The sequence below is a fragment of the Cherax quadricarinatus genome, chromosome 12 (assembly GCF_038502225.1).
Source record: "Cherax quadricarinatus isolate ZL_2023a chromosome 12, ASM3850222v1, whole genome shotgun sequence".
NCBI lineage: Eukaryota > Metazoa > Arthropoda > Malacostraca > Decapoda > Parastacidae > Cherax > Cherax quadricarinatus.
Genome location: NC_091303.1, coordinates 22595633 through 22608399, shown reverse-complemented (window position 1 = coordinate 22608399; position 12767 = coordinate 22595633). Strand labels below are relative to the sequence as shown.

The 12767-nt window shown below is 39.8% G+C and overlaps 1 protein-coding gene across 1 annotated transcript in view; it reads left to right on the top strand.

Annotated features, from left to right (window-relative positions):
• LOC128686587 (protein Star-like) overlaps nucleotides 1-4091 on the top strand; it is a 29709-nt gene extending 25618 nt beyond the window's left edge. The window contains exons 6-7 of the mRNA XM_053773522.2: nucleotides 1606-1770; nucleotides 3056-4091. Coding sequence (XP_053629497.1) covers nucleotides 1606-1770; nucleotides 3056-3208 — 318 coding nt within the window. The 3' untranslated portion in view covers nucleotides 3209-4091. The remainder of the gene's footprint in view (nucleotides 1-1605; nucleotides 1771-3055) is intronic.
• The last annotated feature ends 8676 nt before the right edge of the window (nucleotides 4092-12767 follow it).

Below are 12767 nucleotides of genomic sequence, written 5' to 3'. Positions count from 1 at the left end.
TAACCCACAGCACAACCAAATCCTACAAGAATCAAGTACCCAGCAGAGCTAGGTGTTTTACCTTGATCTGAAGACATAGGGTGGTGTGGATGCCTCTGAGCTAATTTCATTCTTCTCCCCGTTTGGTGTACTAGCCTCCATAAGCAGTATTTTATATTATTGTAGCCATGAACGAGTGGTATTTAATCAATAAGAACACTGCAACTAGCTGGGGTATCGAACCCATGCCGTACCAGCAGAGATTCAAACCCCGGACCTCAGTGTGTGAGCTAAGTGCACTAGCGAACGAGCTATGGGACACCTAAATTATAAAATAATGTGGACTGTATATGATTAGGCTTGGTGGGTACACAGAATATTATTATACAAAAATTATAAGGGTGTTATTAAAAAAGAAATTTGTATTACCACTTACCATTTAATTACTGGCTCATAGTTATTATTTTTTGGAAACACACCCTAATGATACCACAAGAGCTAGAATTTACAATGGCCAATGCAAAACTACTGTACATTATGGGTAAGCATCATGTAGCTAAGGTATGCTCCTGGGAGTGCCCTTTATTTTTCCATTCTTGTTGCCGAATTGTAAGGGTTTACCACACTATTTATCCCAATTCTTCAGTGGGAACATGTCATCAGTTTCTAAAATACGGATTGAGGCCGATATCCTCCCATTGAACTTCGATGACGCCCGATTACATTGCACAATTAAAGGATCAATGTTTACACTTTCATTTTCAATATGGTGTTATCTCCTCCGCGGCCCTCTGTGGCTGTTTCACATCCCCCCCCTCACTCGAAATTTCTCGAAGGGTCAAATCAGCATCACATTTTAATATACAATTGTTATATTATTCAAATATACACATGCTGAATTTAGGAAAATTAAAAATTTTCCACAGGTAGTATCATGGGGTATTTTGAATGAAAATGAAAATGTTAATTTCCTTGCTAAGCTTACAATGTGTGGTTTATATATTATAAAATATTAATTACAAAGAAGGTCACTAGCACGCCTAGACATTTCGGGCTTAACATAGGCCTAGGCACTGAAAACGGACAAAGTAGGCTGAAAACTTTTAGTCTAGATTTTTAAGGTATGAGATATCGACATGCTGGAAAGAAAACACTTTGCCAGTGTGGATACTTATTGAAGGACAACGTTGCCCTTAATGAAGCATCCATAGCGATATAGTGTCGTCTTTCTGGCTTTTATGTAAATTCAGCTAAGTAAAGCATCTACACGAGACTTTTTAAGTACATGGTAAAGCCTCATCAAGTACTTTATCAAGTGCATGATAAAACCTCATCAAGTGCTTTATCAAGTACTTCATAAAGGTTTATCAAGTACTTCACCAAGTATTTGATAAAGCCTTAAGTACTTTATGAAGTGTATTATAAAGCCTCATCAAGTACTTTATCAAGTACATTATAAAGCCTCATGAAGTACTTTATCAGTAGTTGATAAAGCATCATGTAAGCAAAATATCGTACTAATAAAAGTCTCCTTTTGGTGTACGCACCTTTTTTTTTAACAAGACTGGCAATGTTTCCCATCTGTGTCTTTTTGGCAAATGTTCCCCATCCTTCTGTTTCTCACAGAATGGTACACAATACGAAGTGTTTGAGGCACAGAGTATTCCCCTGGAGAACCTAGTGTACGCGGCCGGCATCACCACCACCATCGACCTCTTAGTGCTCGACATGAGTGGCACTGACCTCGACCTGCTCATCAACACCAAGCTCGATGTTCTCCCGGAGTTTGAGGTCAGTTTCACCAGCTGGGTCATCATTCTATTTTTTTTATATTAATTGGAGACCCTGTTTTTTAGTTTTCATATTACCTTTATCAGTTAATTTTTTTTATTATCGAAACTGCATATAATAATAATAATAATAATAATAATAATAATAATAATAATAATAATAATAATAATAATAATATGTCTTTATTTCTACAAGTACATGTACAAGGTATACAGGTCTAGCTGACATCAATGACATACTGCTATATAGAAAACCCCTTGTTATTACTTGGAGTTTACCTGAAGAGAGTTCAGGGGTCAACGCCTCCGCGGCCCCGTCTGTGACCAGGCCTCATGGTGGATCAGGGCCTGATCAATCAGGCTGTTACTGTTGGCTGCACGCAATCCAATGCACGGAATGCAGAGCATTTCGGGTAAATTAGGTCAGTTTTCTTCCAGGATGCGACCCACACCAGTCGATTAACAGCCAGGTACCCATTTTACTGATGGGGAACACAGACAACCGGTGTAAATAAACATGCCCAATGTTTCTACCCTAGCCGGGAATCGAACTCAAACCCTCGCCGTGTGAAGCTTTAGCCACCACGGGGCCTGTTGTTGTTGTTGTTGTTGTCACTATTAGTAGTAGTGGTAGTACTAGTAGTAGTCGTAGGCACATTAGTGGTCATAAAATAGGTCATAATAGTCAAAGTAGGTGATATTAGTAGTAGCATTAGTAGTAGTGAAATTAAGACACATGTGCAACATCTGGGTATCTTGACTGTAGACGTTTCGCCATCCAGTGGCTTTATCAATACAAATTCTAAGACATAATTTGAAGACATGGCAAGTAACTTTTAGGAGTCACCACGGGGTTAAAAGCTACCCGTTCCGTGATCTGACGCTCGATGTTCAAGTCTCTATATCAGAATGGTCGGATTAGTCTTCGTAGGTCGGGGAAACTCATCGTCTTAGTCCCCTTCCCTCCCCCAAGTTTGATATATAGAAAAAACAATGTTTTTATAAAGTAATTATAGTAAAGCAAGTTTGATTTAGCTGTTTTCCTTTCTCATTTTGGACTAATATAAGATTTTTCGGAGCCAAAAGCTTTAGCATAGGCCCTTGGCAATGTGCCCATTGTGCCCAATCGATATATTTTAAAGTTCTGTCTCTCAGCATAGGCCTAGTGTTACTCAGACGTTAAAGTTAGACGTAAACCAACTTTTTCTTTTATGAACTTTGTGAAAATCTTCGGTGTTAAAATTCATTAACTGGATAATATCTAGCAGACTTTGTTAATTCTTCAGATGGTCGTAGTTTATTCCCACGAAGTTAACATTGGCAGCGACATCGGGGGATACTTCCTGGAAAGGAACATGGTAATCAAGAGGGTCTTCGGGAACACTAACAAGGACTCCGCCTACGTTCTCGTCAAGTTCGATGCACAAAGAGACCTCTAAAGGAGTCACAAACTAAGCTGGCAGTGAGGACACACCAGCGACCAGACTGGCAGTGAGCGCACACCAATTATTATCAGTTTGGCAACAAGCACAAACACACACACACACACACACACCAGCGACAAGACTGGCAGTGAGCGCACACCAGTTATTATCAGTTTGGCAACAAGCACACACACACACACACACACACACACACACCAGCGACAAGACTGGCAGTGAGTGCACACCAATTATTATCAGTCTGGCAACGAGCACATACACACACACACACACACACACACCAGCGACCAGTCTGGCAGTGAGTGCACACCAACTATCAAGTGGCGCACTTGGTGGTACACATTCCAGACAAGTGTCGTGTTGGTGGTGCACTTGGTGGTACACATTCCAGACAAGTGTCGTGTTGGTGGTGCACTTGGTGGTACACATTCCAGACAAGTGTCGTGTTGGTGGTGCACTTGGTGGTACACATGCCAGACAAGTGTCGTGTTGGTGGTGCACTTGGTGGTATACATTCCAGACAAGTGTCGTGTTGGTGGTGCACTTGGTGGTACACATTCCAAAAAAGTGTCGTGTTAGTGGTACACATGTGCAGAAATATCTCTGATATCACACAAACACATATTTGTTTGATCTTCATCATTTTAATTATTCTCCGCCATTACTTTTCTTTGTCATCTCTTTCTGTATGTGTCCTTGCTTCTATCATTGTTGTGTCACCTTCATTCTCCCTTTTTCTGTCATCCTGTTTCTCTGTTTTTATCATTCTATGTATGATTTTTAACTCCCTCATGCAAAGCCTCTTTAATTTAAATGCATTGTACATTTTAATATAACGATAGACCATTTACTTAATAAAATCATTATACCGTATACTCATGAGGAGAATTATGTTAATATAAATATATGTATCAAATTATGTATTATGCTTAATAAACGTTAATTTTAAAAGTGGTATATTTTGAGCCTAATAAATGTATTTTGATATAAGACAAGAAAAACTTGCGAAAAGAAAACTGCAATAATTATTTATATTCTATATGCCAAGAAAACTGCACGATTACCTTAGACTGAATGGAAACTGCACGATTACCTTAGACTGAATGGAAACTGCATGATTACCTTACACTAAATGAAAAGGCAACTGCATGACTATCTTACATTAGGTTCACACAAAACTTCATTGTTACTTCACACTACAAAACTGCAACACTTCTTTTACACTAGATACATCAATCTTCAATACTTATCCTTCACTCTAAATACGAATAGTAGTCAATGCTTTGAACAAATGTAGATGAGGAAATATAGCAGACTTTCAAATGTGACATAAAGTTTTATCTCTAGTTTCTTACATAAACAAAGGTGAAATCATAGGTGAACAGGTGTATAATACTAACACCCTGGATCCTATTTACTGCCAGGTAAATAAGGGTAACATGTGTGTTATATTAACGGGCTGTATTAACGGACAGTCTTGAAGATACTACTCAGTGAGCAGGTGTAAGGACCCCCCACATAACTATTTACTACTGAAGACACTGACACATCCTCAAGGTGCGACTACATGGTAACAGTATCAATGTGTATCGTATACAAACTAACGAGGGGCATCGCTCCTCTGAATAAAAACATTTCCGTTATGAACACATCCGGAACACGATTCACATCTACGGTATTTTCTGTGTTTCTTCACACCATTAGCACAGTGTAGCCATAATGTTGCATCATTTGTGGGTTTTATGTTGTTTGGTCTTTATTAAGCATGCATTTCTGTACATATAAAGTTAAAATTGGCACTACTGACCCTTAGTTCGTTATAAACATCAAGAGATGTGAGCTGGGTACACATTACATGTGCAACACTAGGGTATCTTGTGGAAACGTTTCGCCAAGCAGCGGCTTCCTCAATAAAGAAACCCAAGTGATGCACAAATGTCTAATTTATCGTCCTGTCGGTTCACTAAATCATTTATGTACACATTACATGTACCCATTTTTCACATATATTGCAGATATCTACACGACTGAGACTTTAAGCTCTTACAACAGTGAAAACAAAAGTACTGGATGTGCCTCTTTTGTATCTGCATGATTGTTTTGTGTACTTGATTACTTTGACTATTACCACCTAGCAATGCAACAGTTAGTGCACTGCGTCACTCTTTTTTTAGTATGATCGTGTGGTTGTGCTACATTTAACAGAACTTAAACGGGCGCTACTGACAGGACGGTGGATGTGGATCTCTGATAGTTCTGAGTGTCACTTCTCCGGATGTCTTTCCCAGCCCAGGTAGCTGGTCCCGCGCCACCTCAAAAACCCCTTAACCCTCTGAATTGATGGTAAAGGAACGGAGGAACGTTCGCATAAGGGTTTTAAGTAGGTTACTAGGGGGTACGTGTGCAGCTCCAGTAGAAGGTTTGTTCCCCATGTACTCGTGGGAAAATATATGGCTCCGATTTAGCAAGTTGAAATTACGGCCTAGGGTGCGTGAAGTCATGTTTCGTTTTTTACATGGTATATTGCCGTCAGGGGCAATACTACGATCCAGAAGAGTCGTGGAGGGAGGCGGGTGTGGGTTTTGTGGTGGGGAAGACACGGCTTTTCACGTTGTCTATTTTTGCGAAGGTTTAGAAGATGTCAGGAGTTGGTTGGGTAGGGTGGTACAGAGGGTGGGAGGCAGAGGAGTGCAGGTCCTGCGTGCGTTAAGTCTCGACATCGGTGGATTAGACCAGGACGTTGAACGGGCTTTAGATTATATTATCGTGGATTACATTTATATTTCGTGGGTAATGCGGGGGAAAGGGGTCAGTGAGGTGAGAAGGCGTGTCCTTGCAATAACGTTTTATCGTACAATGTGTAGGAATAGGGAATTGTATGGGAGGAGGTGGGATAAGGGTTTTTCGGACGGTTATAAAAGGCTCACTCTTGAAACCCTTGTGAATCTGTGATAAATATACGGGCATGCCGAATAAGTTGTCGTGTAGGTCAGTGGGCAATAGCTGGCTCGTCTCTTGGGGGGAAGGATGTGAGTTGCATGAATATGAGTTTAGGCATGAATGTTTTTTAGTTGTTATGGATGTGTGGTTGTAGATTCAGGGGTTAGGGTTACTTATTGTACCTTTTTGTGTACAAAATGACTGGGGTGCCTTTACATATTTGTTATGTTTTTGATGCTTCCTTTGTGTAAAGACTCGTTGTATTCTTGAGTCACTAGTTTTCTTAGTTTTGTTTTTGATTGTGTTATGGAGGTCCAGATATTTGGGTATATAAACGTGCATATGTGTGTATATGTGTATGTGTGTATGTGTATATGTGTGTATATGTGTATATATGTATATATATATATATATATATATATATATATATATATATATATATATATATATATATGTATATATATATGTATATATATATATATATATATATATATATATATATATATATATATATATATATATATATATATATATACATATATATATATACATATATACATACATATATATATGCATGTTTTATCCCTTCCCTGTTACTGTTCAATCTAGTCTGTGAGTCACCAAAGTATTAAAGGGATATAACACGTGTACATTACCCTGAGTCGTCCAATTGTATCCTATAAATATGTAGCAACATTATGATTTTTGTTTGTGATTCAAACGTAGTTCATAGGTATCAAGATTGAACACTTATGGAATGGATGGAAATTGCTGACGATTAATATGATCGTCAATTTATATAATATTTATTATGTTTATGAATTTGTGTTAGTGTAAATCATTGAATTTGTGTCTAAGTTGGAATTTCTATAATCAATTGTATATTTTGTATGCAAATTACATAACATTGTTTAAACATCAATGTAACATGTTTGTATGATGTGCATGTAGGTTATAATGGGTTAAGTGGGGTTTCCACCAGTGTTATATTTGTTACACAAACAGTTATATCTTTTGGTATTGTGTGTGTTTAGTGAAACGTACGTATGCATTTTATGGTGTGTTTGTCGTATATATCTATACGTATTAGTTAAAGATTTTTTCTGGTATTTATGGTGTGTACCTCGTTGTACTCTATAGATTATGTATGGTGATGCTATTTAATTTTTAAGCAGCCTTGTATTTATGATGTTTTAAATAAAATATAAAAAAAAAAACCCTCTGAATTATGATTTCGGTAACTCCACACCTAATCTCTATGATCCGAATTCTTTCCAAAATATTTATACCACACATTGCTCTCAAACATGACATCTCTACTGCCTCCGAGTAATCCTCGCTATAACGTTTAAAACTCATGCCTCACATGTAACCGTTGGTACCAGAATGTACCTGGAGTTTACCTGGAGAGAGTTCCGGGGGTCAACGCCCCCGCGGCCCGGTCTGTGACCAGAGTACATTCTGGTATTATGCCAATCCCAAATACCTGAACACATCCGTGTTTCCTTAAGACATCTGGTGTCCCTCTTCACCTAGCAGTAAAACAGGTACCTGGGTGCTAGTCGACTGGTGTGGGTCGCATCCTGGGGACAAAATTCACCTAATTTGCGCGAAATGCTCTGCATAACAAGGGATTTTCTTTATAGTATGTCACTGATGTCAACTAGGCCTGTATATGTACTTGTAGAAATAAAGATTATTATTATTATTAGAAGTAGTATTCCTTCCCTTTAACCTAATATTCAAACTTTCACAGCCTAGATTTTTTATTACTCTCATTATCACCTTAATCTTGTCAATAGTCACTTTTAATTTCCTTCTTTACATACCCTCCCACATTCCTCCACCAACTTTTGCAATTTCTCTTTTCAATCTCCCAAAAGAACTGAGTTATCTGCAAAGAGAAACCATGACAACTGCCGCTTTGTATCTAATTCCATGATTGGACAGATGACTGACGGACACTTAGCCGACAGACATTTGACCGAAGGATAATTGGCCGAACGGACATTGCGTCAACAGCTATTTGGCCGAACGGATAATTAGGTTAGGTTAGGTTAAGGTGAATGAAAGTTCGGCAATATGTACATTCATTTAAATGTCCGTTGGTGAAATATCAGTCGGCGTAGTGTCCGACACCCAGGAGCCATCTAATTCACTATGTTAATCCCTCGCCTGGTCCAAAACATTAATATTCTCTTCTTTTATATAAAGCCCATCTATATATATGTTAAGCAACGAATGATGACATAACACATTCGTTTAGTAAGCTACCACTTATTCCATACACTTGCAACATCTGCCACATTACTCTCTCATCCACACTGTCACATGCCTTTTCTAAATCCACAAAAACAAGAAAAATTTCCTTACCTTTATCTAAGTACTGTTCCTTTACATACTTCAGTGTAAACAGTTGGTCTATATATCTCCCACCCATCCTGAATCAAATTTGTTCCTCTGCACTCCTACCCTCTGTCTTACCCCTATTTTTTCAATAACGATTCTGCCATACAACTTACCCAGTATACTTAACGGGTTTTTTTCTTATAATTATTACTCTCATTCTTGTCCCCTTATCCCTTATACAAAGGAACTATATATACTCTCTGACAGTCTTCAGGAACCTTACCTTCTTTCATGCATATGAATATACACACAACCACTCCACCTGATTTTCATATTTCTGTCTTAATCCCACTTATTCCAGCTGCTTTACCCCTTTCTAATTCTACGCACTTCCCCATTCATTACTCCTATACTCGCATCTAACTCTCCCTCACTCCTACGAGATATTATACCTCCCTACCCAATGCATGAAATCAGTGCCTCTTATTTCTTCATCATTTAGCAACTTAAAAATATTCCCTCTATCTTCCCGGTACTTTCACCTGCCCATCTAACATTTTTCCTCTTTTATTTTTAACTGTTAAATTATTTGTTTCCTAGTTCTTCTTAACTTATTAATCTCCTCCCATTTTCTTTCTTATTCTCAGCCAAATTTGCTGATAAATCCTCACCACGCATTGGCTCTTCTTTTGTACTTCCTCATCACTCTTTTTACTATTTTTTTCTCTCTCTCCATATTCTCTGCTCTCCACATTTCACTTCTACGTTGTAAAAACCTCGCGTATGCTATTTTTTTTCTTTTCTGCCCCCATTAACTTTTCATTCCATCACTCGCTCCTCTTCCCACCTTCACTCAACCTCTTATACCTGTAAACTTCTTCTGGACACTCTAACACTGAATGCTTGAATCTACCTCATACCTCCTCAACCTTCTCCTTATTACATACCTACATACCTGTACTCTATTTAGCCAGTTTTATATATTAACTTATATACCAGAACCTGAGTACTTATATACCAGCATCTGAGGACTTATATACCAGCACCTGAGTACCTGTATACCAGCATCTGAGTACTTGTAAACCAGCACCTGAGTTCTTAATATGCCAGCACCTGAGTACTTAATATGCCAGCACCTGAGTACTTAATATGCCAGCACCTGAGTACTTATATATGAGCATCTGAGTACTTGTATACCAGCAGCTGAGTATTGTATACCAACACGTGAGTACTTGTATACTAACACCTGAGTACTTGTATACCAGCACGATAATACAGCACATGCAGGCACGCTGACAGGATATATTACTAACAGCATGCATAGCATGCAGAGTTCATATCTTTGTAAATGTTCCGATAGTTGGTGTATGAAGACAATTTTTGCGGTAAGTGCGTGAAAATACTGCTCATGCATTGCAAAGTGAGATCCTAGAATGATGGTTGCGTGGGGAAGCAGCGGTACCGCTTTGCATTCTGCGGCAGGCGCATGCTGCAGTTTAGTCTACAGGAAGAGCTCAGCCTGTCAGGTTCTCTGCGGCAGGCGCATGCGGCAGTTTAGTGTATAGGAAGGTTCTGTCTTGACCAGGAAATCTTGGTGCTAGAAGAATTTTCTTCCTCTCTATCTACATTTAATACGTATCACAAGAATTAGACAATTTAAGAAGCCCAAATTTCATATTGCAAATCAAAATAATATATATAGCTTGAAAACTGAAACGAAGAATTTGTGCCAATGTCCAGGTTGGTAGATATTTAGACTAGAGGAGCCGAGGAAGAATGAAGAGTTTGGCACGGATGTGTTGGGTCAGCGCTGGCATCCTGCTAGTGTTGTTCCTCCGTAACTCAGATCCTGAAGGTAAGTGATTGTTGTTACCTGGAGTTTACCTGGACAGAGTTCCGGGGGTCAACGCCCCCGCGGCCCGGTCTGTGACCAGGCCTCCTGGTAGATCAGAGCCTGATCAACCAGGCTGTTACTGCTGGCTGCACGCAATCCAACGAACGAGCCACAGCCCGGCTAGTCAGGTACCGACTTTAGGTGCTTGTCCAGTGCCAGCTTGAAGACTGCCAGGGGTCTATTGGTAATCCCCCTTATGTATGCTTGGAGGCAGTTGAACAGTCTCTTGGGCCCCTGACACTTATTGTATTGTCTCTTAACGTGCTAGTGACAGCCCTGCTTTTCATTGGGGGGATGTTGCATCGTCTGCCAAGTCTTTTGCTTTCGTTGTGAGTGATTTTCGTGTGCAAATTCGGTACTAGTCCCTCTAGGATTTTCCAGGTGTATATAATCATGTATCTTTCCCGCCTGCGTTCCAGGGAATACAGGTTCAGGAACTTTAAGCGCTCCCAGTAATTGAGGTGTTTTATCTCCGTTATGAGCGCCATGAAGGTTCTCTGTACATTTTCTAGGTCAGCAATTTCACCTGCCTTGAAAGGTGCTGTTAGTGTGCAGCAATATTCCAGCCTAGATAGAACAAGCGACCTGAAGAGTGTCATCATGGGCTTGGCATCCCTAGTTTTGAAGGTTCTCATTATCCATCCTGTCATTTTTCTAGCAGATGCAATTGATATAATGTTATGGTCCTTGAAGGTGAGATCATCCGACATGATCACTCCCAGGTCTTTGACGTTTGTTTTTCGCTCTATTTTGTGGCCAGAATTTGTTTTGTACTCTGATGAAGTTTTGATTTCCTCGTGTCTACCATATCGGAGTAATTAAAATTTTTCATTGTTGAACTTCATATTGTTTTCTGCAGCCCATTGAAAGATTTGGTTGACGTCCGCCTGTAGCCTTGCAGTGTCTGCAATGGAAGACACTGTCATGCAGATTCGGGTGTCATCTGCAAAGGAAGACACGGTGCTGTGGCTGACATCCTTGTCTATGTCAGATATGAGGAAGAGAAACAAGAAGGGAGCGAGTACTGTGCCTTGAGGAACAGAGCTTTTCACCGTAGCCGCCTCGGACTTTACTCTGTTGACTACTACTCTTTGTGTTCTGTTTGTGAGGAAATTGTAGATCCATCTACCAACTTTTCCTGTTATTCCTTTAGCACGCATTTTGTGCGCTATTACGCCATGGTCACACTTGTCGAAGGCTTTTGCAAAGTCTGTATATATTACATCTGCATTCTTTTTGTCTTCTAGTGCATCTAGGACCTTGTCGTAGTGATCCAATAGTTGAGACAGACAGGAGCGACCTGCTCTAAACCCATGTTGCTCTGGGTTTCTAGATGGGTGGTGATCTTGCTTCTTAGGACCCTTTCAAAGATTTTTATGATATGGGATGTTAGTGCTATCGGTCTGTAGTTCTTTGCTATTGCTTTACTGCCCCCTTTTTGGAGTGGGGCTATGTCTGTTGTTTTTAGTAGCTGTGGGACGACCCCCGTGTCCATGCTCCCTCTCCATAGGATGGTAAAAGCTCGTGATAGGGGCTTCTTGCAGTTCTTGATGAACACGGAGTTCCATGAGTCTGGCCCTGGGGCAGAGTGCATGGGCATGTCATTTATCGCCTGTTCGAAGTCATTTGGCGTCAGGATAACATTGGATAGGCTTGTGTTAACCAAATTCTGTGGCTCTCTCATAAAAAAAATCATTTTGATCTTCGACTCTCAGTCTGGTTAGCGGCTCGCTAAAAACTGAGTCATATTTGGACTTGAGTAGCTCACTCATTTCCTTGCTGTCATCTGTGTAGGACCCATCTTGTTTAAGTAGGGGCCCAATACTGGACGTTGTTCTCGACTTTGATTTGGCATAGGAAAAGAAATACTTTGGGTTTCTTTCGATTTCATTTATGGCTTTTAGTTCTTCCCGCGATTCCTGACTCCTATAAGATTCCTTTAGCTTAAGTTCGATGTTTGCTATTTCTCTGACCAGTGACTCCCTACGCATTTCAGATATATTGGCCTCTTTTAGCCGCTCTGTTATTCTTTTTCGTCGCCTGTAAAGGGAGCGCCTGTCTCTCTATTTTACATCTACTCCTCCTTTTTCTTAAAGGAATAAGCCTTGAGCATACATCGAGTGCCACCGAGTTAATCTGTTCTAGGCGTAAGTTGGGGTCTGTGTTGCTTAGTCTATCTTCCCAGTTTATATAGGTTAGGACTTGGTTTACGTGGTCCCACTTTATGTTCTTATTATTGAAGTTGAATTTGGTGAAGGCTCCCTCATGACTAATCTCATTATGTCGGTCTGGAGCTCCGCGCATACATGTCTGAACCTCGATTATGTTGTGATCTGAGTATATCGTTTTTGATATGGTGACATTTCTTATCAG